Source organism: Xenopus laevis, chromosome 4S, assembly GCF_017654675.1.
Source record: "Xenopus laevis strain J_2021 chromosome 4S, Xenopus_laevis_v10.1, whole genome shotgun sequence".
Lineage (NCBI taxonomy): Eukaryota > Metazoa > Chordata > Amphibia > Anura > Pipidae > Xenopus > Xenopus laevis.
Genome location: NC_054378.1, coordinates 128,893,457 through 128,920,406, shown reverse-complemented (window position 1 = coordinate 128,920,406; position 26,950 = coordinate 128,893,457). Strand labels below are relative to the sequence as shown.

Genomic DNA, 26,950 nt, shown 5'->3' with positions numbered 1-26,950 from the left:
TTGAATTTTCTAATTTTTTTCAAATTCGAATCGAATTTGGACTATTCCCTAGTCGAAGTACACAAAAAATAGTTCGAACTACGTTTTTTTTTCATTCGAAAATTTACCTCGACCTTTGATCGATCTGCCCCTTAATTTTTAATGTTCTTAATGTTATAGAATGGCTTTTCAATTGGTCTTCATTATTTCTTTAGAATTTTTAAATTGTCATTCTTTCCAGCTTTCAAATGGGGTTCTCTGACCCCATCTGAAAAACAAATGTATTGTTATTGCTACTTTTTATTCCTCATCTTTCTATTGAGGCCTCTCCTATTCATATTCTTCTTATTCAAATCAATGTATGGTTGCTAGGGGAATTTGGACCCTAGCAACCAGACGGCTGAAATTACAAACTGGAGAGCTGCTGAATAAAAAGCTAAATAAGTCAAAAACCACAAATAATAAAAATTTAAAACTAATTGCAAATTGTCTCAGAATATCCCTCTCTATATCATACTGACAGTTTATCCATATTGCCTTACCCAGCATGCTTAGCTGATCCCTGAGCAGCATAAAGGGGAATAGTGTAGAGTCTGCCCAGTCTGAGCCGTGTATAGACTACTTTTAAAAACAGTTGCTGATGCCCAATGAGGCTCCTGATCACAATGGTGCGTCAAAATTCCTGTTTCCTAAGAATAATTATTTCTTCAGTTTGCTGGGAAGAATTTCCAGGTTATTTCCAGGCTATATATTATTATGGTTATTATCCTTTATTTATATATATTATATTTGATATTTAGCAATCTATATAGCTTATAAACACGTTTACCCTCATGCAAAGTGAGTTTTATCAGGAGCTAATTAATTTATGATTTGGGAGGGTGGAAGGGCTGAGGAAAACCCACAGGCAGAAAATAGAAATACAAACTCCTTGTAGTTAGAGCCCTGGCTGGAATTGAACCTAGGACCCGAGCAAGCACGGCACCAACACCAAGGGGCAGATTTACATAGGGTCGAATATCGAGGGTTAATTAACCCTAGATATTTGACTGTTGAAGTTAAATGCTTCGACTTCGAATATCGAAGTCGAAGGATTTAGACCTATTCGTTCGATCGAACGATTACGATTCGAAGGATTTTAATCCATCGATCGAACGATTTTTCTTCGACTAAAAAAACATTAGAAAGCCTATGGGGACCTTCCCCATAGGCTAACATTGTACTTCGGTAGGTTTTAGATGGCGAACTAGGGGGTCGAAGATTTTTTTAAAGAGACAATGACTATGGAATGGTTTTTTTAAAGAGACCATGACTATCGAATGGTCGAATAGTCGAACGATTTTTAGTTTGAATCCTTCGAGTCGAAGTCGTAGTCGAAGTAGCCAAAAAAAACATTCAAAATTCAAAGTTTTTTTTATTCTATTCCTTCACTCGAGCTAAGTAAATGTGCCCCCTAATAACTGGCATTACCCCAGTATCTCCTGCCAATCCAACTATAGACTCCTCCCACAGTCACTGTGGGTTCTCCCTCTAGTTATATAAACCAACACCTACGTCTGATATAGTCATTTATCAAAGGAAATATTTTTAGCAATTCAATAAATGAAAAATTTAAAGGGTAAGTAGCCATTTAGTTCTCCTTTCACAGACTTTTACGAGCAAGTGACTCCTATAATCGCACCTTAATATTTCTTTCCTGATTCTTACGGCCCCTTATATAACAGACATCACAAGAAAATTGCCAGAGAATTATCCCTCCTTTTCTTATTAGTTACACGGGGACCGAGAGCTTTTATGGGCACAATAAAACCGCCGAGGACTTTCCCACTAATGGATCACGGCCAGAGCTGTCAGTACAGAAAGCAGAATTGTTCTCCGGCTTTTAGCGGTCGCTGAGAACTGAACAGTGTGGAAATTTTTTTGACAAAACAAGTAAAACGGAATATAATGGAAAAATACTGCTGGGCCATTATTCCAAATTTCTGCTTTACCATCAGCTGTAGGATTATAATAAAAATATCAGCAAAACAAAATCTGTTGAGCAGAGCAAGAAAGCAGCAGAGGTTTAGATAGTGGGGACACATGATCACAGAACAACCCCCCAGTGACTTCTAATATCCTTATCATTTACAGTAGGGGGTACATTATCCCTTATAATACATGAGTGATACTCAGAGTTCCCTGTATAACTCAGCCTGCAGCCTTGTGTCTTTATATGGTCACAGAACAATCCGTCAGTGACTTCTAATATCCTTATCATTTACAGTAGGGGGTACATTATCCCTTATAATACATGAGTGATACTCAGAGTTCCCTGTATAACTCAGCCTGCAGCCTTGTGCCTTTATATGGTCACAGAGCAACCCCTCAGTGACTTCTAATATCCTTATCATTTACAGTAGGGGGTACATTATCCCTTATAATACATGAGTGATACTCAGAGTTCCCTGTATAACTCAGCCTGCAGCCTTGTGTCTTTATATGGTCACAGAACAATCCGTCAGTGACTTCTAATATCCTTATCATTTACAGTAGGGGGTACATTATCCCTTATAATACATGAGTGATACTCAGAGTTCCCTGTATAACTCAGCCTGCAGCCTTGTGCCTTTATATGGTCACAGAACAACCCCTCAGTGACTTCTAATATCCTTATCATTTACAGTAGGGGGTACATTATCCCTTATAATACATGAGTGATACTCAGAGTTCCCTGTATAACTCAGCCTGCAGCCTTGTGCCTTTATATGGTCACAGAACAACCCCTCAGTGACTTCTAATATCCTTATCATTTACAGTAGGGGGTACATTATCCCTTATAATACATGAGTGATACTCAGAGTTCCCTGTATAACTCAGCCTGCAGCCTTGTGCCTTTATATGGTCACAGAACAACCCCTAAGTGACTTCTAATATCCTTATCATTTACAGTAGGGGGTACATTATCCCTTATAATACATGAGTGATACTCAGAGTTTCTTGTATAAGTTGTACAGCCTTGTGCCTTTATATCACATTATATATATACATAATACATTATTTATAAAGAGCAGGATAGACAAATAAAGTGCTATTTTTAAAATATTATAGTTCAATATTACAGAAAGTTGGTGTAAGATCTTTATAATATTTGCCCACGTTAGAAATAAACAGAGAAAGTTTAGATGTAATTAGAGAAAAGTGAGCGTTGGAACTTTATTTCACAATAAAGAAGCAAAGTTTGGAGCTTACGTCTCTGCACAACAGTTTCTCGCTCATAAACCCGGTTTGTTTTTGCATTTTCACAGCCATTTCAAAGCCCATAAAATTTTCAGAAGCGCCGGGAAGATTTTTTGCACAAACATGTTCAGCCTCAGAATCAACATTTAAATATTTATAGACATTATTTTCGTTTCCAAACATCAATATTTCAAACATAAACGACAAGAGGAAATGGATTGGAGTCGTAAAAGAAATGCAACTCTTGCCGTTAAACGAATCCAATCAGAACCGGCGCCGAATTAAAGTGGAAAATTGCATCAAAGATGAAGTAGGAATGTAGGGAAAAGAAGAAACGTGTTTTGTGCTGCGCCACCCTGAAAGTGCAAGCTCTCCGTCACAACTTTCATCCATTAACATGGAGAGCAATGTATCTTTTTACTGACAAAACTTACTGGGCAGGACAATTAAATCCATTCAGGACGTGTCCCCTGAGCAGGGAGGATTTAATATTTATAATTAAAAGGCTACAGTATTTTTGGAATATGGAGCTACTTATACGCCAAATGGGCTACGCCAAATGGTTGCATTAACCCAACACATGCCAGTAAGATCACTACAGAAAATGGATTCAGAGAATTGCATTACTCCACATATGCTTGTAAGATATAATATAAGCATAATAAGCTACATTGTGCCCCCTACTGTAAATGATAAGGATTAGAAGTCACTGAGGGGTTGTTCTGTGACCATATAAAGACACAAGGCTGCAGGCTGAGTTATACAGGGAACTCTGAGTATCACTCATGTATTATAAGGGATAATGTACCCCCTACTGTAAATGATAAGGATATTAGAATTCACTGAGGGGTTGTTCTGTGACCATATAAAGGCACAAGGCTGCAGGCTGAGTTATACAGGGAACTCTGAGTATCACTCATGTATTATAAGGGATAATGTACCCCCTACTGTAAATGATAAGGATATTAGAAGTCACCGAGGGGTTGTTCTGTGACCATATAAAGGCACAAGGCTGCAGGCTGACTTATACAGGGAACTCTGAGTATCACTCATGTATTATAAGGGATAATGTACCCCCTACTGTAAATGATAAGGATATTAGAAGTCACTGAGGGGTTGTTCTGAGACCATATAAAGGCACAAGGCTGCAGGCTGAGTTATACAGGGAACTCTGAGTATCACTCATGTATTATAAGGGATAATGTACCCCCTACTGTAAATGATAAGGATATTAGAAGTCACTGAGGGGTTGTTCTGAGACCATATAAAGGCACAAGGCTGCAGGCTGAGTTATACAGGGAACTCTGAGTATCACTCATGTATTATAAGGGATAATGTACCCCCTACTGTAAATGATAAGGATATTAGAAGTCACTGAGGGGTTGTTCTGTGGCCATATAAAGACACAAGGCTGCAGGCTGACTTATACAGGGAACTCTGAGTATCACTCATGTATTATAAGGGATAATGTACCCCCTACTGTAAATGATAAGGATATTAGAAGTCACTGAGGGGTTGTTATGTGACCATATAAAGGCACAAGGCTGCAGGCTGAGTTATACAGGGAACTCTGAGTATCACTCATGTATTATAAGGGATAATGTACCCCCTACTGTAAATGATAAGGATATTAGACGTCACTGAGGGGTTGTTCTGTGACCATATAATAGAGGGACATGAGCAAGTTGTCTCCACTATTATGCCCCATGCAATACAAAGCTACAATTGCTCTACAGACGCTGTATAACACTTACATTTATTAGTTATCCTGTGAAATAAAATCGAAATATGACTGTGATGGGACTGATGACTGGCTGCCAGCTCTGAGTCTTCAATGCAGACTTATTTAGATGGATATTACATATTATTATTATATAAGTAGAAATGTCGATTTTAGGGGCAGGCTATTGAGATCTATTGCGGCTGCTAAAAGTGCAGAAAGTTGGAACAAAATCTTGAATAAGCGTAAATCCTAGGGGAGGCTGTAAATGATTAATTGGAGCCAATTAAAGGGAAAGGCTTAGCCACTACATCATTTCCTGGCTCGGTGAACACTCGTTATGTAGCAAAAAGGTTCCGAAAAATGACAAGTTAAAAAAGAAATTTCCAGCGTTGGGGTCAACGACAGACGTGCGATAACGACAGGTGGGAAGTGCAATGTTGGGGTCTCAGGCTGAAACTGTGATAGCAAGGGCTATGGCAATGACTCAGGAGTCGTACCCTCCAGCTAGGGTTGTCACCTTTTTAAAATTTCTTTACTGGCTGGTGGGGGGCGGGGACACAAAGGGGCAGGCTGTGAAGTCAAAATGGGCGGGGCGAGATGTCAAAGGGGGCGGGGACGCGCCACGGACACTAAAAGAACCACAAAGAAAAGCTAAGTTGCAGGGGATTGGGGGCAGGCCGAGGGCTCTTTTTAATCGTATTACAAATTTACCGGCAGCTACATTGCCGGTAAAATACCGGCCGGATGGCAACCCTACCTCCAGCCTCAGAGTGGGGTCTGCCATAGAAGAGACATGTCTTGGCTATTAGCTGGGATTACTTTATATTGCATGGCTGGGAGAGAGCAGCAGAGGGAGAGCACTGAGTGCAACAAGATAAAATGCTCAGAAACCCTAAACAGAAACATTATTGGGCAATAAAGACAAAAATTACAAAAACACCATACAGGCAATTATATTCTCCTTTGTGTTTGTGCATAGTCATTAGTGAATGAGGAATGATAAGGGGTAATTGTATTTGTAGCCCAGAGCTCATGTACCTGCAGTTTCACTCTTGTATTAGACTCCATTACATCACCTGCCACTCAATCCTGTGCCCTGTTTCTTGCTCCTGTGGCCTAATAAAAATAATAAATATTAAAGAAAGAATGGAGTCTACTAACAAATTATTTCCCCAGAAAGGTGGTTTTCAAATCCCCACCGGTTATGTCACACGCAAGGGCAGACACGATCGGAGGCAAATTGATGGGCTAGAAACAAACCTTTTTAAAAACACAAAAAAAATTGAACTTTTCTGCAGATGTAACACCAACAGTAGTGTGTTAAAAGGTGAATGGAAATATCATCCACTAAAGGGTATTCCAATTAAAGGTTTTTATACATGTTTTTCCACCAATGTCGTCTATGGTTTAAAATACCCTTGATTTATGTGGGAAAAACTATACGTTGCATAAGGGATAGACTTACAGAGCACCAGTCAACAATGAGAAATAAACGTAACCAGTCGGTGGTTAAATACTTTAATGATAATGGCCACACAATTAGTCAATTGCGTTTCCAGATCTTAGATTCAGTACCAAGGAGGAGACGTGGGGGAGATTGTGACAAGGAATTGTTACGTAAGGAAGCCCACTGGATAAAAAGATTGGGAACTATGGGGTCTGTTTACTAAACTGCGTTAAAAATATTCGCACAATATATAGACAGAATTTTCGCCAAATATGTTATCGCCAGTTTACTAACCTGCGGTAAATACAAATTTGAGAATTTTCTTGCGCAAGAATAATTGATCGCCAGTTATCGCATTCGCTGAAAATAACGCTACGTACACATTAACGGCCGGTTTACTAAACAGCGAAATGTGCTAAAGACAAAATTAACGCCAGAATATGCGCAAACTTTTACCGCCACCTATGTAGTGGCGTAAAAGAATTTTTTTCGCCAGAAAATTCTCAAGGGGCAGGAAATATCCCATAATACTGTTTTTTTTTTACCCATCATTCTTTGCTGACAGTTGTATTATTGGCAGCGGTATCACAGTCCAAGGATTCGTCAACTTCTTCGCTTTTTTTGGCTTTGTTGTGATTGGCTACATTAAACTGTGCATTTCTATGAAGCAAAGAGATTGACTGGTATGATTTCTTGTTCCTATGATTCTATTGGCAGAAGGGTTTATATGATGTATATATGTGTGATTGGTGTTACTCTGGTGATGTTGTTGGATGGTATAATCATCAGTCAATAAAGTTTTAGAGTTTTGAAGATGCATTTCTGGCCATAAATGTCACAGTAAAAAAATTGCCATAACAACCGCCATAAAACAAGACTATTTCATAGCATATATATTCGCAAAAACGTAATTTTTCGCCAGAAATTTCGCAACTCGCTAAAATTACCGCTAACGCAAGCTGGTTCGCTAACCTAGTTACCGCAAGTGATGGCAATGACTTCTGAGCGTATCGCTGTTTAGTAAACTTAGTCGCTGCGAATATTCTGGCGTAAAAATATTTGCAGCGATAACATGCGGAAACTTAGAGTCAGATTTACCGCACTTTAGTAAACGGACCCCTATGTCTCCACATGGTCTAAATCATGAATATGATCTGAGTCCGTTTTTATGTAAATAAACTCTTTTGAAATATAGTTTTTTATGTTTTACAGGTTTCATTCAAACATTGTCTGCCCGGGAGCGGGTTATTGCCTTGATGGGACAATTTCGTAAGACATATAAGTTAATTCTTGTATTGGATACACTGCAGAGATAATTTGCGTAAGAAACAATAAGAAAAGGCTCAGGAACATATTGATATATTTGTATCTGAATGTCATACTTGAAATGAAACACTTCTATATGTTCTGTTTTATGATTCTATGTAACAATATGTGACAACACTAGGGGGCGCTGTACCTCAGGCTATTTAAAGGGATACTGTCATGGGAAAACATGTTTTTTTTCAAAATGGATCAGTTAATAGTGCTGCTCCAGCAGAATTCTGCACTGAAATCCATTTCTCAAAAGAGCAAACAGATTTTTTTATATTCAATTTTGAAATCTGATATGGGGCTAGACATATTGTCAATTTCCCAGCTGCCCCAAGTCATGTGACTTGTGCTCTGATAAACTTCAATCACTCTTTACTGCTGTACTGCAAGTTGGAGTGATATCACCCCCTCCCTTTCCCCCCCCCAGCAGCCAAACAAAAGAACAATGGGAAGGTAACCAGATAGCAGCTCCCTAACACAAGATAACAGCTGCCTGGTAGATCTAAGAACAACACTCAATAGTAAAATCCAGGTCCCACTGAGACACATTCAGTTACATTGAGAAGGAAAAACAGCAGCCTGCCAGAAAGCATTTCTCTCCTAAAGTGCAGGCACAAGTCACATGACCAGGGGCAGCTGTGAAATTGATAAATTTCTAGCCCCATATCAGATTTCAAAATTGAATATTTTGGAGAGAAATGCTAGACTATATCACATGTTGGGGGCATAAGAAATAAGAACCCAAGAGAGTAGGGTTTGTTAAAGTAAAGAAATTGGTTCTGTACAGAAGCTCTACATTATCCACAAGATTCTATTAGTGGCACAGACATATGTTGCAGCCAGCATGATAACTGCATGTATTTATATATATATAGAGCTCGGATCCACAGGCCTCTAACTCCCGGCAGCTTTCACATGACAATAAAATGGCAAAAAAAACACTGACATGGGGTTTTAAAAAGTGAGAAGCAATTATATTTAGTGAAATGACGTTTCAGACTCCCCTTGTATTTGAACCTCCACCATCTGTTTTGGTGCCAAAAGTGTCTACCGAACACATCAGTAGCACAGAGCTCATATCATAAATAATACAATAAATCACACAACAGGGGCATCAAATGGAAGTATAGAATTAGATTATTACATTCCGTTCAGCCCTCGGGTATACACCCCAACATTATAACAAACAGTTACAACAATCTGGATAAAAAGTTCAAAGTGCCCAGGGTTATAAAGTTATGCCCCCGAGAGGAAGACCCAGTAGCCTCTAGACCAGTGATCCCCAACCAGTAACATGTTGCTCCCCAACCCCTTGGATGTTGCTCTCAGTGGCCTCAAAGAAGGAGCTTATTTTTGGATTCCAGGCTTGAAAGCAAGTTTTAATTGCATAAAAATTAAGTATAGTCCCAAGTAGAGCCTCTTTTAGACTGCCGGTCCACATAGGGGCTACCAAACAGCCAATAACAGTCCTTATTTGGCACCATAATGGACTTTTTCATGCTTGTTTTGCTCCCCAACTCTTTTACATTTAAATGTGGCTCACGGGTAAAAAAAAAAACATGGGGACCCCTGCTCTAGATATAAATCTTTTGTCCTTATCATTTTCCCCGAAAATGTCCCTGACTGGTGTATGTGTCCTCAGCACAAAAAGTATCATGGTGGGTATCTGGAGGAAGAGTTCAAAATGCAACAGTTATGGACTTTATTCTAAGTGCCCAGGGTTATAAAGTTATGCCCCCGAGAGGAAGACCCATTAGCCTCTAGTTATGTCTCGTTGGTCCTTATAATATACATCTTCACTATCCCTAGAGACAGTCGAGTTACTAACAGATTTTCCATTCACTTTATTTTTCCATAATATTCGTAATATTCCATAAAACACATATTTCCCTACACAAGGACCGTCTCATTTATCTGTATGTTTGTATATATTTGTATCAGCGGGAGCGGCCATGATTGCTCAGATGAGTCTGGTTCAATGCTGACCTCTGCTGGCAACTTATTTAGGGTCAGGGCACGCACTCAGATTCGGGGAGATTAGTCGCCCGGCGACAAATCTCCTCTTCTTCGGGGCAACTAATCTCCAAAACTGCCGAGAGAAGACGCAGATAATCTGCCCTGAATATAAAAACGTCTTCGATATTACATACAGTAACGATACAGAAACAGAAGCACTTTCTTCAGCTGTCATTGCGTCCTAAGGGCATTAGGGCAGAGACACGCGCTCAGATTCGGGGAGATTAGTCGCCCGGAGAAAGATCTCATCTTCTTCAGAGCGACTAATCACCTTGAACTGCAAATGTAAAGGGTGTAAATCGCCGGTGGGATGGCACTCGGAGCACTTTGTTTTCCAAAGTTGACTCACTTCGGGCGACTTTGGAAAACGAAGCGCTCCGAGTGCCAGCCCATTGGCGATTTTCATTCTAGCCGGCGGGAGGTAGTTTGGGGTGATTAGTCACCCCGAAGAAGAGGAGATTTGTCACCGGGCGACTAATCTCCCCAAATCTGAGCGCGTGTCTCTGCTCTAATGCATGATGCCCTTAGGATGCAATGACTGCTGAAGAAAGTGCTTCTGTTTTTCACAATCGTTACTGTCTGTAAATATCGAAGACGTTTTTATATTCAGGGCAGATTTGCGGCGTCTGCTCTCGGACATTGAAGAAACACAGCAAGTGACTAATCTCCATATTTATTTGCTCGGTGTCCTTGTTACGGCTCATTCTTATTTGCTCTTAATAACCTTGAGCCCAGAACTGAATCCCCGTCGCACGCAGACCTGGAGGTTCCAACTTGCCAAGTGGCTCGTGTTATCGGTAAGATCGATTCTTCTCTTCTCTCTGATAAATGACTCTGGATCCGTCGGGGAATGAAAGGATTCTCCTTATCTGATCCATTTTAATTCCTCTGGAGAAGGTCTGCAAGTTATTGTATAAATACAGACGAAAGTTTGCAGAAACTTCTGCAATAGCAAAAAAACAAACAAAGTGGGGGCGATGTTGGGGTAAGGGAAAGCTTATCATTCTTGGATCAGGGCAGGGCCGGACTAGGGGTAGGCAGAGTAGGCACGTGCCTAGGGCGCAAAGGTGGAGGGGCGCCGGGCACGTACTTACTCCTACCCCTAGTCCGGTCGCTTCCCTGCCGACCGCCCACTTGTTCCCATCTGTGCGCATATGCATGCGTCAATTCGCGCATTCGCAGAAGCGTTTTTTACGCATGTGCAGAATCGTTTTTCCGCGCATGCGCAGAAGCGTCTTTTCGCACATGCGCAGATGTGTCTTTTTGCGCATGCGCAGAAGCGCTCAACCAGCCGGCGCAGCAGCCGGGCAGGCTGCGTAGGGCGCCTGCCCGGCTTGGCCCGGCTCTCTATCAGGGGGTTGCTGGGTGTTCTATTTCAAGGACCAGTAACAAATCAAAATTGAGCTCTGGCAGGTAGAAGCTTAACTAAAAAGCACGGAACCAATTTCTGAGACCCAGACCTGAGCAAAACCTGCAACGTAAAGCGCAACCCGCATATTTAGCCCACTTGGATCCGCTAGGGTTGGACTGCGCCAGATCTGCTTCCACCTGCCTCTCCTTGCCTGGACTGAAAGAAGAAGCAGGTAAACACCAATCAGGGCGGACGGTGGGTTTCAGGTGGTGTCCCTGAAGTTGGCATGGGGGGGGTCGGGCCTGGAGTGCGGGCCCCTAAAGTGGTGGGCCCGGACCCCTCCAGTCCGACACTGGGATCCGCTACCTGACCCAGCCTGCAACGGCCTTATCCGAAACTCGCCAACCACCATTAAACAGGAAGTGTGGCTGCTGCAAACCAGAAGTGACAGAAAAAAAGCTTTCTAAAATACAGACAACATGACATAAGATAAGAAATGTAGATGAGACCCGCAACCCAACCCGCAGACCTGCATATAAACCTGCACCTGAAAATCCTACCCTCATCCCGCGGGTTACCCACAAAAAACGTGGGTACCTGACCCACTGCAAGGACACTACATTAAGTTTGTGAAGATTCTCATTCATCCAGGTCATGTTATATCTGTAGAAATATGTCAAATCAACTGGACTTGCTGTGGTTTTTCGTTATAGATGTTTCACCAGTCATTCAACTGGCTTTAAGAATTCTGAATTGAGAAAGCCAGTTGGATGACTGGTGAAACGTCTTTAATGTCTTTATACACTTCCCTGTATAACTCAGCCTGCAGCCTTGTGCCTTTAAATGGTCACAGAACAACCCCTCAGTGACTTCTAATATCCTTATCATTTACAGTAGGGGGTACATTATCCCTTATAATACATGAGTGATACTCAGAGTTCCCTGTATAACTCAGCCTGCAGCCTTGTGCCTTTAAATGGTCACAGAACAACCCCTCAGTGACTTCTAATATCCTTATCATTTACAGTAGGGGGTACATTATCCCTTATAATACATGAGTGATACTCAGAGTTCCCTGTATAACTCAGCCTGCAGTCTTGTGCCTTTATATGGTCACAGAACAACCCCTCAGTGACTTCTAATATCCTTATCATTTACAGTAGGGGGTACATTATCCCTTATAATACATGAGTGATACTCAGAGTTCCCTGTATAACTCAGCCTGCAGTCTTGTGCCTTTATATGGTCACAGAACAACCCCTCAGTGACTTCTAATATCCTTATCATTTACAGTAGGGGGTACATTATCCCTTATAATACATGAGTGATACTCAGAATTCCCTGTATAACTCAGCCTGCAGCCTTGTGCCTTTATATGGTCACAGAACAACCCCTCAGTGACTTCTAATATCCTTATCATTTACAGTAGGGGGTACATTATCCCTTATAATACATGAGTGATACTCAGAGTTCCCTGTATAACTCAGCCTGCAGCCTTGTGCCTTTATATGGTCACAGAACAACCCCTCAGTGACTTCTAATATCCTTATCATTTACAGTAGGGGGTACATTATCCCTTATAATACATGAGTGATACTCAGAGTTCCCTGTATAACTCAGCCTGTAGCCTTGTGCCTTTATATGGTCACATAACAACCCCTCAGTGACTTCTAATATCCTTATCATTTACAGTAGGGGGTACATTATCCCTTATAATACATGAGTGATACTCAGAATTCCCTGTATAACTCTGCCTGCAGCCTTGTGCCTTTATATGGTCACAGAACAACCCCTCAGTGACTTCTAATATCCTTATCATTTACAGTAGGGGGTACATTATCCCTTATAATACATGAGTGATACTCAGAGTTCCCTGTATAACTCAGCCTGCAGCCTTGTGCCTTTAAATGGTCACAGAACAACCCCTCAGTGACTTCTAATATCCTTATCATTTACAGTAGGGGGTACATTATCCCTTATAATACATGAGTGATACTCAGAGTTCCCTGTAAAACTCAGCCTGCAGCCTTGTGCCTTTATATGGTCACAGAACAACCCCTCAGTGACTTCTAATATCCTTATCATTTACAGTAGGGGGTACATTATCCCTTATAATACATGAGTGATACTCAGAGTTCCCTGTATAACTCAGCCTGCAGCCTTGTGCCTTTATATGGTCACAGAACAACCCCTCAGTGACTTCTAATATCCTTATCATTTACAGTAGGGGGTACATTATCCCTTATAATACATGAGTGATACTCAGAGTTCCCTGTATAACTCAGCCTGCAGCCTTGTGCCTTTATATGGTCACAGAACAACCCCTCAGTGACTTCTAATATCCTTATCATTTACAGCAGGGGGTACATTATCCCTTATATAAACAGAAAGTTAGGGATTCTGTCACTTTAACAGTGGGTGGGTAAAACTGAGTTTCATTCTCTTCTGCATCAACAATAAAAAATACATTAAACACAAGGAAATACCTGGTTCTCCTCATTGGACACTCTCGTGTGCTCCTTCAGAACAGACATCCGAACTGCCTCCTCCTTCCTCAGAACTCTTTCCTTCTTCAGCTCCGGGCTCCAGAAAGTTTTAATACTATTCATGGATGACCCCAACTTGCTGTCCTTGATGTCCAGTTCTTTCCGAAGAAGCTCATTTTCCCTTTGCAAGTCCTTCAGCTGAACCTGTAGATCCAGCAGGGTGCTGTCCCGGACTTGTCTCAGCATGGAGGGAACGTGGTGATGGTGATGGTGGGAAGAGCTGGTTAAGCCAATGTGGTCAATGTAGGACAGAACGTCTGTGTGTGTCAGTCCAGCGGAAGCAATATTGGGGCTGCTTCCCATGGCTGTCACCCTCCCGCCATACATAGCTCGATTGCTAGCCCTTCCAAGAGTCATGGTGCCTTTCGGGTAGGTAGTAGAAGCCACCCCTTCATGGTCGCTCAAGTACATGGGTCCAGAAGTTGCATAGGCTGCATTAAGTGACTGGATGTTCTCCATTGATAAAGTCTTACCCGCTCCCCCGCCTCCTCCGCTGCTTGTCCGCTTGTGGCCCAAACGAGGTGATCTTGGCAAACGAGGGGATCTGGAAGGGCTGCCCTCTAAATTGGTGATTGTTCTAGCGCTCCCGTACATGGCTGCGGTATAATGTGGCACAAGATAGAGATGGGGAATAGGTGGAATATCAGGGGGAAACTCTATTAGACAGCAGCAGGTGGGGTCATTGCTCTTAGGTATCTTGAACGTTCACTGTAAAAAAAAAAACAAAATTAAAAAAAAAATCATTTAGCAGAGAGTGACAAGGAATATCTTGGGATGTTTATATCAATGATCCCCAATGTAGGGCTGTCCCATGTTTCCTTTCAGTTATTTACTTAATACAATTAAATCACAGTTGTACCAACTGACACCAAGGTTGTACTTGGCGCTGCTGTATCTCCCCCTCTTCCTTGTTCCAGACTGTGCCCAAGTTGTGCCTACAGATATAGGGGTACCACCACCTTCAGGCTGCCAGTCATTTCAGAGTTCTCAGTGTGTCAATAGCACAACAGACTTAAGCCTAAACAATAACACAGAAACAACACTGAGCCCTGAGAAAAACACAATCCCAATTACAATTACACTTGACTATTATGAGAAAAATACTGCATTCTGGGTAAAATGCATGACGAATTTGGTCAGGAATTGCATGTTGCACACTGCACTAGCATACGTAAATGACCCTTACGATCTTCCCTTTATGACCCTTCCAGGAATTTCAAGATTTGATGACAGTTGATAGCTGCACTGGCTGGCCCAAACCCACCGACCCATGGCTAAACTCGCCCAACCCATGAGTAAACCCACTGACCCATGAGTACACCCACCAACCCATGGGGAAACTCGCGCAACCCATGATTAAACCCACCCAACCCTTGGGTAAATCCAATGACTCATGGGTAAGCTCGACTCATGGAAATACCCACTGACTCAAGGGTAAACCAAACCTAGTAAAGGAGAAAAATAGCCGGAGAAAAATGAAAACCTTTTAAAGCAAGAAGGTGTGCTCTTCGGCTATTTTTCTCCTTTACTTGGAATCTTTGCACTCTGGCACTGGGTCTGTGGCTCGTTGAGAAGAACTTAATACATGGATGACCATTATAAGGACAACTCCATATCTAATCTGGTAAACCAAACCTTCCCATGAGTATACCCACCCGAACCCATGGGTAAACCCACCCGACCCATGAGTATACCCACTTGCCCATGGGTAAACTCACCCAACCCATGAGTATACCCACTTGCCCATGGGTAAACTTACCCAACCCATGAATAAACCCACCCAAACCATAAGTAAACCCACGCGATCTATGAGTAAACCGATCCAACCCATGGGTAAATCCAACGACTCGTGTAAACCTGACTCATGAGTAAACCAACCCTACCCATGAGTAAACCCACCCAACCCATAAGTAAACCCACCCGACCCATGGGTAAACCCACCCGACCTCTGATTAAACCAACGACCCATGAGTAAACCCAATGACTTATGGGTAAAACACAGTACAAGCCCCACACTGTCTACAACGTCAATGAGCTTCAATTTCTTCTCCTCCTGATGGCCAATACTTATTTATATATTCACACCAGACTTGCCCTGCCTCCCAGTGATGTCATAGAGGGGACGGGCCAGGAATAAATTAATATTATGGTGGGTCGATGGGTTGGTTTTGGGTTGGGAGAGGGCAGATTAGAGTCAGTCTGCACATCACTAATGCCAAGGCCAACCTGATGAATACCAAATTCTTAAAAATCAATGAAAAAGTCACAAATACCCCAAAAAAAAAAGAAGCTATTCCCAATGTGCTAAACAAATGTGTAATATTTCCATAAGTGATTTAAAGTCACCGAGCGTGTTATTAAGAGTCTAAATGCCACATGTGTTTGGAACATGCAATTTCCTCATCCTGATAACTTCAATAATTATTTTAGGCAAAAAAAAAGCAATTTATTTAGTAAAGCCTCCAGCCTTAGTGTATATATAACGAATTAACATATAAATCACATATAATTCACCACCAACAATTCCCTGGACTCATCAAATCCTGTTGGAGGAATATTGTAAATGCAATATATATGTACAGGTATGGGACCTGTTATCCAGAATGCTCTGGACCTGTGGTTTTCTGCATAATGGGTATCTGCATAATTCAGCTCTTTACTAAACACTCATTTAAATAATAAATAGAGCCAATAGGCTGGTTTTGCCACCAATAAGGAGTATTTATGTCTTAGTTGGGATCAAGTTCAAGCGACTGTTTTATTATTACACAGAAAAAGGGAAATCATTTTTTAAATTTGTTTTTTTTTTTGGATAAAATGGAGTCTATGGAGACTTTCTGTAAATGAGAGCTTTCTGGAATTACCTGCATGGATATATATATATATATATATATATATATATATATATATATATATATATATATATATATATATATATATATATATATATATATCAATCAGAAGCAAGTTGTTCTCCATTCTGTTCTATACAATTCTTCATCTGGCACATACCCACCCATACACTCACTTAGGGACCAATATGGCACCTCCCTCCTCCCATATGTATAAATACAAATATACAGAGAAGGAATGTTCTGGGCACACAATAAGCTATACCCTCATACTGTACTGTCTAAGGGAATCAATATGGCACCTCCTCCTCCCATATGTATAAATACAAATATACAGAGAAGGAATGTTCTGGGCACACAATAAGCTATACCCTCATACTGTACTGTCTAACGGAATCAATATGGCACCTCCTCCTCCCATATGTATAAATACAAATATACAGAGAAGGAATGTTCTGGGCACACAATAAGCTATACCCGCATACTGTACTGTCTAAGGGAATCAATATGGCACCTCCTCCTCCCATATGTATAAATACAAATATACAGAGAAGGAATGTTCTGGGCACACAATAAGCTATACCCTCATACTGTACTGTCTAAGGGAATCAATATGGCACCTCCTCCTCCCATATGTATAAATACAAATATACAGAGAAGGAATGTTCTGGGCACACAATAAGCTTTACCTTCATACTGTACTGTCTAAGGGAATCAATATGGCACCTCCTCCTCCCATATGTATAAATACAAATATACAGAGAAGGAATGTTCTGGGCACACAATAAGCTATACCCTCATAATGTACTGTCTAAGGGAATCAATATGGCACCTCCTCCCATATGTATAAATACAAATATACAGAGAAGGAATGTTCTGGGCACACAATAAGCTATACCCTCATACTGTATTGTCTAAGGGAATCAATATGGCACCTCCTCCCATATGTATAAATGCAAATATACAGAGAAGGAATGTTCTGGGCACACAATAAGCTATACCCTCATACTGTACTGTCTAAGAGAAACCATAAAGCAGTTTTCACCCATAAAAATATTTTATTATATCTTATCATAAGATTAATTCATTAGTCTGTTATATAAATGCTGAGCGCTGCTATTTTACTACTAGGAAGGGAAATAGGGTGGGTGAAATTTTTTTTATATTTTCCAGTTCTTGCTTCCCCTTTGATCTGTTGATCTAGCTGAGCTGAGTGAACAGGGCCCTGCCCGTCCCATTGAAAGGAAAGGCTGTTGCTCCGCCAATGCCAAGAAGTCATTAAATTGGTGCCTTTTTTCACAATAGAGAGAAAAGCGCTGCATCATCTACAGATTCAGGGGATCTTAAATAAATAATAAATCCTGCCAGCAACAGCATTTTGGGACAAAAACACCCACAATAATTGTAAAATGAAAGTGGAAATTCCCTTAAAAGGCATCTACCATCACGTTCTGCTCTCGTGTCGGTATTTCATTCCCGTAACAGCAGTATGGCCTCTCCCACTCCAGTCCTGTAGATAGGAAAGCTGTACATTTATCATGAATAAAGGGAACGGAAACTCTCTGTACAGATAGGATTTCTCTTCTTCTTGGGGCATTTAAAATAAATCCCTTGATGTGAGAAGCACCCGACGGAATAAGTGAAATTAATACAGGCATGGAATCCGTTATCTGGAAAGATCTAAATTACGGAAAGGCCGTCTCCCATAGACTCCATTTTATTCAAATAATCCCAATTTTTAAAACTGATTTCCTTTTTCTGTGTAATAATAAAACATTCGCTTGTACTTGATCCCAACTAAGATATAATTAATCCGTATTGGAAGCAAAACCAGACTATTGGCTTTATTCACATGGTTTTCTAGTAGACTTAAGGTATGAAGATCCAAATGACGGAAAGATCCGTTATCCAGAAGACCCCGGGTCCCGAGCATTCTGGATAACAGGTCCCATATCTGTACTTGAATCTGTAGTAAAGGAAAATCATTCTCAGAATGATGCAAAGGAAACTAGAACAAATCCTGCAATCCCCAGCAATCTTATATATATATATATATATATATATATATATATATATATATATATATATATATATATATATATATATATACTGAAAGCAGTGTCTGTCTCACCCTTGCAGTTCTGATTCTTGAAACAAAGTCGCTCATCAGCTCTCCTCCTCCTCCGACTGTCAATACTCCAATTCCCACGATTCTTGTTTATAAAAGACACAGTTTCAGCAGCTCATGACTTTTGCTACATTATTTCAGTAGTCAGAACAAGACTAGGAAGTGACAGAGAGACCAACCTTTCATTAGCAATTCTTTTAGTGACGATTGCTTAGAATTACATTTTCTTTCAGTAGTCATTTCTTGGGTTTAAATCTGTTTTTGCATAAAAAAAACAGAAAATGTAATTCTAAGCAATTTAAAAAAAAAAACCATTTCAGTGATTTCAAATATTATACATGATCATAACTGATACGTAAATGTAATTGCAATTAAAAGCAGTTTCTTCTGTTGCGGGAAGATTACGGGAATTAAAGTCTTGGCTAGATAAGAGCGGATTTAGCTGTTTTTATATTTGAGAAAAGTGGGCACAGAAAGCAATGTCATTTATAAATAAGTAAAATAATTGTAATATGTAACAATACGAATTAGTGTAACATTTTATTATGCAAAGAAAGAAAAAACACTTTTGGAGGGTGGGGTGGTCCCCTGAATACCTAGAGGCCAGTGAATAAAAACAGAGCTGGTTTTGTTGATGTCATGGAAGAGCTTTTCCAAATGATGCAGAAACAATTACTGAGATTTTCTGACTTATTTAGGGCCCCAGAAATAACGTACAGTTTAACGCAAGCAGCTCTGCCACAGGGCTTTTAGTATTCAGGGGTGAGAGAAACTCAGAAGAAAAGGGATGGAATAAACTGAGAGAAGGAAAAGCTAAGAGAGGGGATGAGAAAAACAAGAAGAAAGGGGAAAAGCAGAGAGACAAATGGGGGAGAGGAGAAATATAGAAGGGGAGAGAAGAGGTAGGATGGGGGAGAGTAAGGCCAAACAGTTGGGGGAGAAAAGGAAAGGAGAGGGGGTGAGAGACAGAAGGAGAGAAGGGAAAGGGGGTCAGGGAGTAGAGAGACAAATGGGGGAGAGGAGAAATATAGAAGGGGAGAGAAGAGGGAGGATAGGGGAAAGTAAGGCCAAACAATTGGGGGAGAAAAGGAAAGGAGAGGGGGTGAGAGACAGAAGGAGAGAAGGGAAAGGGGGTCAGGGAGTAGAGAGACAAATAGGGGAGAGGAGAAATATAGAAGGGGAGGGAAGAGGGAGGATGGGGGAAAGTAAGGCCAAACAGTTGGGGGAGAAAAGGAAAGGAGAGGGGGTGAGAGACAGAAAGAGAGAAGGGAAAGGGGGTCAGGGAGTAGAGAGACAAATGGGGGAGAGGAGAAATATAGAAGGGGAGGGAAGAGGGAGGATGGGGGAAAGTAAGGCCAAACAGTTGGGGGAGAAAAGGAAAGGAGAGGGGATGAGAGACAGAAGGAGAAAGGGAAAGGGGGTTAGGGAGTAGAGAGATAAAAGGGGGAGAAAAGAAATATAGAAGGGGAGAGATGAGGGAGGATGGGGGAAAGTAAGGCCAAACAGTTGGGGGAGAAAAGGAAAGGAGAGGGGATGAGAGACAGAAGGAGAGAAGGGAAAGGGGTTAGGGAGTAGAGAGACAAATGGGGGAGAGGAGAAATATAGAAGGGGGGAGAAGAGGGAGGATGGGGGAGAGTAAGGCCAAACAGTTGGGGGAGAAAAGGAAAGGAGAGGGGGTGAGAGACAGAAGGAGAAAGGGAAAGGGGGTTAGGGAGTAGAGAGATAAAAGGGGGAGAAAAGAAATATAGAAGGGGAGAGAAGAGGGAGGATGGGGGAAAGTAAGGCCAAACAGTTGGGGGAGAAAAGGAAAGGAGAGGGGGTGAGAGACAGAAGGAGAAAGGGAAAGGGGGTTAGGGAGTAGAGAGATAAAAGGGGGAGAAAAGAAATATAGAAGGGGAGAGAAGAGGATGGGGGGGGAGAGTAAGGCCAAACAGTTGGGGGAGAAAAGGAAAGGAGAGGGGATGAGAGACAGAAGGAGAGAAGGGAAAGGGGGTTAGAGAGTAGAGAGACAAATGGGGGAGAGGAGAAATATAGAAGGGGAGAGAATAGGGAGGATGGGGGAGAGTAAGGCCAAACAGTTGGGGGAGAATAGAAAGGGAAAGAAGAGAAAAACATAATAGAATACAAGGAAGTGTATGGTTACGTATGACAGTTAGTGTTTTGGGGTTAAAAAGTGAGAGGATGTTGCAATGTTGGCATTTCCCATTCAAGTCAAAGGAAATTGGCAGGGATGAAAGTGGGCAATTCTCTGCTGGTTTAAATACATTGCAGGAGGCAATTTTTTAAAAAAAAATAACTTCCCCTTTAAAGGGTAACTTCCCTTCTGCCAGTTATAAAGTGTAAAGCAGCTGAATGAGGAATCTCCATTAGGAAGAAACAGTTAAATGAGCAACTTCCACTTCTCTCTGTAATTAACTGAGCCATTTCCCCGACACCAAATTAGCAGCAGAATTCCTATTTATTTCTGCAACAAAAACCATATTTGATGATTTCCGAGGCCCTCGCTCAGACAAAAATAATTTGGGCCATAAATATACAATATTGTCGGTATTTAATAAGCTCCGTTTTGCTGCCATCTGGAAGGAGCAAGTGGGACAGCAGCGCATCTCTGTGACTTCTTATTACAAACACTTCATTCATTCTCTGTTTAGCAGATTTACGGAAGATTTACAGTTATTTCAGCCAGGAATCTTCAGAAACAGAATGAGGAATGAATGGATATTGGGAAGTTGTATCAGGAGTCAGAGGCAGCAGTGCAGAGAAAGGGACAGACACAATGACAGTTACACAGAACTATAAACCCAGTGAGAATGAGGAATGAATGGATATTGGGAAGTTGTATCAGGAGTCAGAAGCAGCAGTGCAGAGAAAGGGACAGACACAATGACAGTTACACAGAACTATAAACCCAGTGAGAATGAGGAATGAATGGATATTGGGAAGTTGTATCAGGAGTCAGAAGCAGCAGTGCAGAGAAAGGGACAGACACAATGACAGTTACACAGAACTATAAACCCAGTGAGAATGAGGAATGAATGGATATTGGGAAGTTGTATCAGGAGTCAGAGGCAGCAGTGCAGAGAAAGGGACAGACACAATGACAGTTACACAGAACTATAAACCCAGTGAGAATGAGGAATGAATGGATATTGGGAAGTTGTATCAGGAGTCAGAGGCAGCAGTGCAGAGAAGAGAAAGGGACAGACACAATGACAGTTACACAGAACTATAAACCCAGTGAGAATGAGGAATGAATGGATATTGGGAAGTTGTATCAGGAGTCAGATGCAGCAGTGCAGAGAAAGGGGCAGACAGACACAATTGTATGCTATTTAGTGGGTGCACATTCTTTGGGTGTAACAAGGTTTCGGTAGGAACACAACACAATACTATACAATATATAACACACTACACTGCACCATATCAGGTTTGGACACAATACAGTTCTGGACACAAAGGAAGAGATTTAATTTCGGCACAACCCTGGGATGTAGAAGACAAATCTAGGGATGAATATGGCCCTGAGTGTAACATTGTGTGACCCACATCGTAACACAATCGCCGCTGTGTCTTCAGCCTCAACGATCCCAATAAAAATAAAGACAATGAGGAATCTGGTGACACAAACAGCAATTGGTGTGGGGGGGGGGAGGGATGGCTGAGCAGGTACAACACACTGTTCATTCGTTCCAGTGAGACAATATAGTAATGCGGGGCTCTCCCTGTATGGACATTAGATTGTAAGCTCCACTGGAAAAGGGAACATGCCAGCGTTCTATAAAGGCTAATGTACAATTACACTTGACAAATCAGGGTTCCTAACACAGAGATAAATTATTAGCAGGGAGCGGCGTTATAGGGCCCTTGGCTGGCAGTTTAATATAAGATTATATGAATGTCTAACTGTCAGTAAAGAGAAAGCCACACCCACTAGAGTCATTGCTATGGGCAGCGACTGCCTCCGACCCCGGGAAGAGAAAATCGCGGATGGGATGGGAGCCTCCCTGATGTCTGGGAAAGGAAAAGCACGTGGGGTTTGTGGATGCTGATGGGATGTGGATGGTTTGTGCTGGGGGAGGGAAGGGGGTCCCTAGAGGTGGAGAGGCTGGGGGCTCAGAAGGACAACGTTAAATCAGATTTCAGTAGGGGGGGCAACGGATGAGTCCATGTTATTCTAATACAAAGGTTTATGTGGGGTAAATAAAATGCCCTTGACGTGCAAATGTACCAACTGCCACTGAATTGTAATCAATTTGTGACAATGTCTCTTTGTGTTCTTTGCACTGCTGGTTCTGACTACAGGCACCGCTGAAAGCAGCGGTCGGCTCTCCTCCAGCCAATACTTTAATTCCCACAATGCCTTGCAACACAGAGACTGGTGCCTTGCTATGCCCGGGAGTATTCCTTTAATTATAGGAGAGATAAGCCTGGTGCCAAGAGCTCACAGTATAACTCTACAAACTGCCCACAGCATGCTCACCAAATTATGCCCAGGCAGTATCAATATCTGTGCCCTTATAGTCCCCAACAGTCCACACATTATATAGATCTCTGTGCCATTGCTGCCCAGGTCATGCCAGGGAAAATAGAGCTTTGTGTCCTCCATACCCAGAACATGCCAGGAAATAAAGCACTACCAGCCTGCCAGACACAAAATAATAGAAAGATCCTTATTGCCCACACTGTGCCAGAGAATATAAAGTTCTGCGCTGCCCATTATCCTCTTCATTCAAACAATACTATGGAATATACAATCTTCACTCTATTTAACAGGCCGAGTCTGTATCATGTGAGAGAATCTAGTTATCTGCCCTAGTGCCCACACCATACCAGGGAATATGCGGTAATCCAGTGCCCACACTATGGCAGGAAATATATAGTTATCTGCCCTAGTTATTACAGAGTATATATGGTTATTATAGGGAATTTATAGTTATTATAGGGAATATTTTTATATTTGCCCTAGTGCCCACACCATGTCAGGGCATATATACTTATCTGCCCTAGTTATTACAGGGAATATACGGTTATTACAGGGAATACACAGTTATTACCGGGAATATACCGTTATTACAGGGAATAGACAGTTATTATAGGGAATATACAGTTATTATAGGGAATATACAGTTATTACAGGGAATATACAGTTATTACAGGGAATATACAGTTATTATAGGGAATATACAGTTATTATAGGGAATATACAGTTATTATAGGGACTATACAGTTATTATAGGAATATACATTTATTATAGGGACTATAGTTATTATAGGGAATATACAGTTATTATAGGAATATACAGTTTTTATAGGGAATGTACAGTTATTATAGGGAATATACAGTTATTATAGGGACTATACAGTTATTATAGGGAATATACAGTTATTATTGGGACTTTACAGTTATTATAGGGAATATACAGTTATTATAGGAATATACAGTTATTATAAGGAGTGTACAGTTATTATAGGGAATATACAGTTATTATAGGGACTATACCATTATTATATGCAATATACAGTTATTACAGGGAATATACAGTTATTATAGGAATATACAGTTATTATAGGGACTATACCAATATTATAGGGAATATACCGTTATTATAGGGAATATACAGTTATTATAGGGACTATACAGTTATTATAGGGAATATTAAGTTATTATAGGAATATACAGTTATTATAGGAAATATACAGTTATTATAGGGAATATACAGTTATTATAGGGAATACACAGTTATTATAGGGAATATACAGTTATTATAGGGAATATACAGTTATTATAGGGAATATACAGTTATTATAGGAATATACAGTTATTATAGGGACTATACCATTATTATAGGGAATATACAGTTATTATAGGGAATATACAGTTATTATAGGAATATACAGTTATTATAGGGACTATACCATTATTATAGGGAATATACAGTTATTATAGGGAATATATAGTTATTATAGGCAATATACAGTTATTACAGGGAATATACTGTTATTATAGGTATATACAGTTATTATAGGGACTATACCATTATTATAGGGAATATACAGTTATTATAGGGAATATACAGTTATTATAGGCAATATACAGTTATTACAGGGAATATACAGTTATTATAGGAAATATACAGTTATTATAGGGACTATACCAATATTATAGGGAATATACAGTTATTATAGGGAATATACAGTTATTATAGGGACTATACATTTATTATAGGGAATTTACCGTTATTATAGGAAATACAGGGGAGACAGAGAAGAGGGTGCAGGTGCCCATCCTTTTCTTCCCCGCAGTGACAATGATGATGCTGATGGTGAGAGCGGCCGGTCACACAGACAGACAGACGGACTGATGGTCCCACCCGGGCGCTGTGTGCGCTGCACTGATTTCCCATCCCCCGAGCCCCGCGCTGCTCCCACTCACCTGCCTGATGTGTCTCACCTCCTGCTCCCCGCACTGCCCCGCACTGCCCGGCTCTTCTCCTGATTTCAGCCCGGACCCACCGGCAGCCTCATGACTCAACACTCCCAGCATCCTCCGGGGCCAGCTGACACACCAGCGTCACTCCCGAGCGGCCACTAGAGGCAGCAGTGAGACCGGAGCCTGGGAATGGCAGGGACGCGCGCGCGTGCACATCAGTCATCGGATTCGGTCCTGGCCGGGTGTGTCCTTCTTCTTACTCTTTCCAGCTTTCAAATGGGGGTCGCTGACCCCATCTAAAAAATAAATGCTCTGTAAGGCTACAAATGTATTGTTATTGTTACTTTTTATTCATCTTTCTATTCAGGCCTCTCCTATTCATATTCCAGTCTCTTATTCTCTTATTTTTTCTATATTTATTTATTGCCAGGGGTTACTGCCCCCCACACCACCAGCTTCTTGGCTCATTTATGCCCCTCCCCCTGGCCTTCCCAATTGATTAGTGGCTCTTCTATTGGACACGTTTAACACTCCTTCTGTAGAGGATTGCATCAGCAGCGCATTGATGATGTCATAGTCTAATGAATCTCTACAGGGCCCTTGTGTATGGTCCAATCCTCAGATCCAACCCCACTCTCTCTGCTGAGAACTGCCCCACCCATCCCCCATCACAGCCCCAAGGAGGAGGAGTCAGGTACAGTGTGTGACATGGGGAGGGTGGTGGTGATTAGAGGAGGCAAAGCTCATTGGTTGGGGGGGGCAGCACTAATTGGCCCCAGACACCCCAGTCCAACACTGAGGCCCTCCCCCTTTCCTTTCATTTTTACAAGTAATGGGGGGAAGTAATTAAATTCGTCATTTTAGTTATCATTAGCTGCTTCTCCTCCTCCCATAATTGCTTTGAAATACCAAAGGAGCTGGAATCAAGAGTAAAATGAAAGTTCTTTCAATTCCACTGCTGTGCGCCGTTTAGTAGATGTTTCCTTTTTATTCATTAAACTCATGTGAAACCCAAGGGCACATCACCTTCTTTCATGCTGCAATAATGGTGGAATCCACTTGGCTCTGGCTGAGGAATTGTTTGGTGGATTTCCTATATTAGTAGTCATGGCACTGCCTGGGGGGGGCATATTTGTGATTATAATTAGTACTAGCCCATGGCGAGGGATCAGTAGTCGTAGTGAGATAATGACTGGCAATTCCCTACCCCCAGTGAAGAACAGGGTTCATTCTCTGATATCGACTGCTTATTCTGTTTCTTTATAATGATGAAGACAGTAGGACAAGATGGAGACAGGAGGGCAAGATAAAGACAGTAGGACAAGATGGAGACAGTAGGACAAGATGGAGACAGTAGGGCAAGATGGAGACAGTAGGACAAGATGGAGACAGTAGGGCAAGGTGAAGACAGTAGGACAAGATGGAGACAGTAGGGCAAGATGGAGACAGTAGGACAAGATGGAGACAGTAGGAAAAGATGAAGACAGTAGGATAATATGAAGACTGCAGGACAAGATGGAGACAGTAGGCCAAGGTGAAGACAGTAGGACAAGATGAAGACAATAGGACAAGATGGAGACAGTAGGGCAAGGTGAAGACAGTAGGACAAGATGAAGACAATAGGACAAGATGGAGACAGTAGGAAAAGATGGAGACAGTAGGACAAGATGAAGGCAGTAGGACAAGATGAAGATAGTAGAACAAGATGGAGACAATAGGGCAAGATGGGGACAATAGGGCAAGATGGAGACAGTAGGACAAGATGGAGACAGTAGGGCAAGAGGGAGACAGCATAGTGAGATGGATACAGTAGGACAAGATGAAGACAGTAGGACAAGATGAAGACAGTAGGGAAAGATGGAGACAGCATGGCAAGATGGAGAAAGTAGGGTAAGATATTGAAAGTAGGTCAAGATGGGGACAGCAGCATAAGATTCACAGCAGG

The 26,950-nt window shown here is 41.4% G+C and overlaps 1 protein-coding gene across 15 annotated transcripts in view; it reads right to left on the bottom strand.

The window, feature by feature from the left end:
• LOC108704587 (ERC protein 2) overlaps positions 1–25,152 on the bottom strand; it is a 497,481-nt gene extending 472,329 nt beyond the window's left edge. For 11 of the 15 annotated variants that reach the window (XR_005961048.1, XR_005961047.1, XR_005961049.1 and 8 more), the window contains exons 1-2: positions 25,009–25,152; positions 13,536–14,303 (exon numbers count right to left, since the gene is read on the bottom strand). Coding sequence is in view for 1 of the 15 variants with exons in the window: in XM_041561864.1 (XP_041417798.1) it covers positions 13,536–14,189 (654 nt within the window). In the remaining 14 variants the exon portion in view is untranslated. The remainder of the gene's footprint in view (positions 1–13,535; positions 14,304–25,008) is intronic. The other 4 variants (XR_005961055.1, XR_005961058.1, XR_005961059.1 and 1 more) reach the window with 1 other exon arrangement.
• Between the last annotated feature and the right edge of the window lie 1,798 nt (positions 25,153–26,950).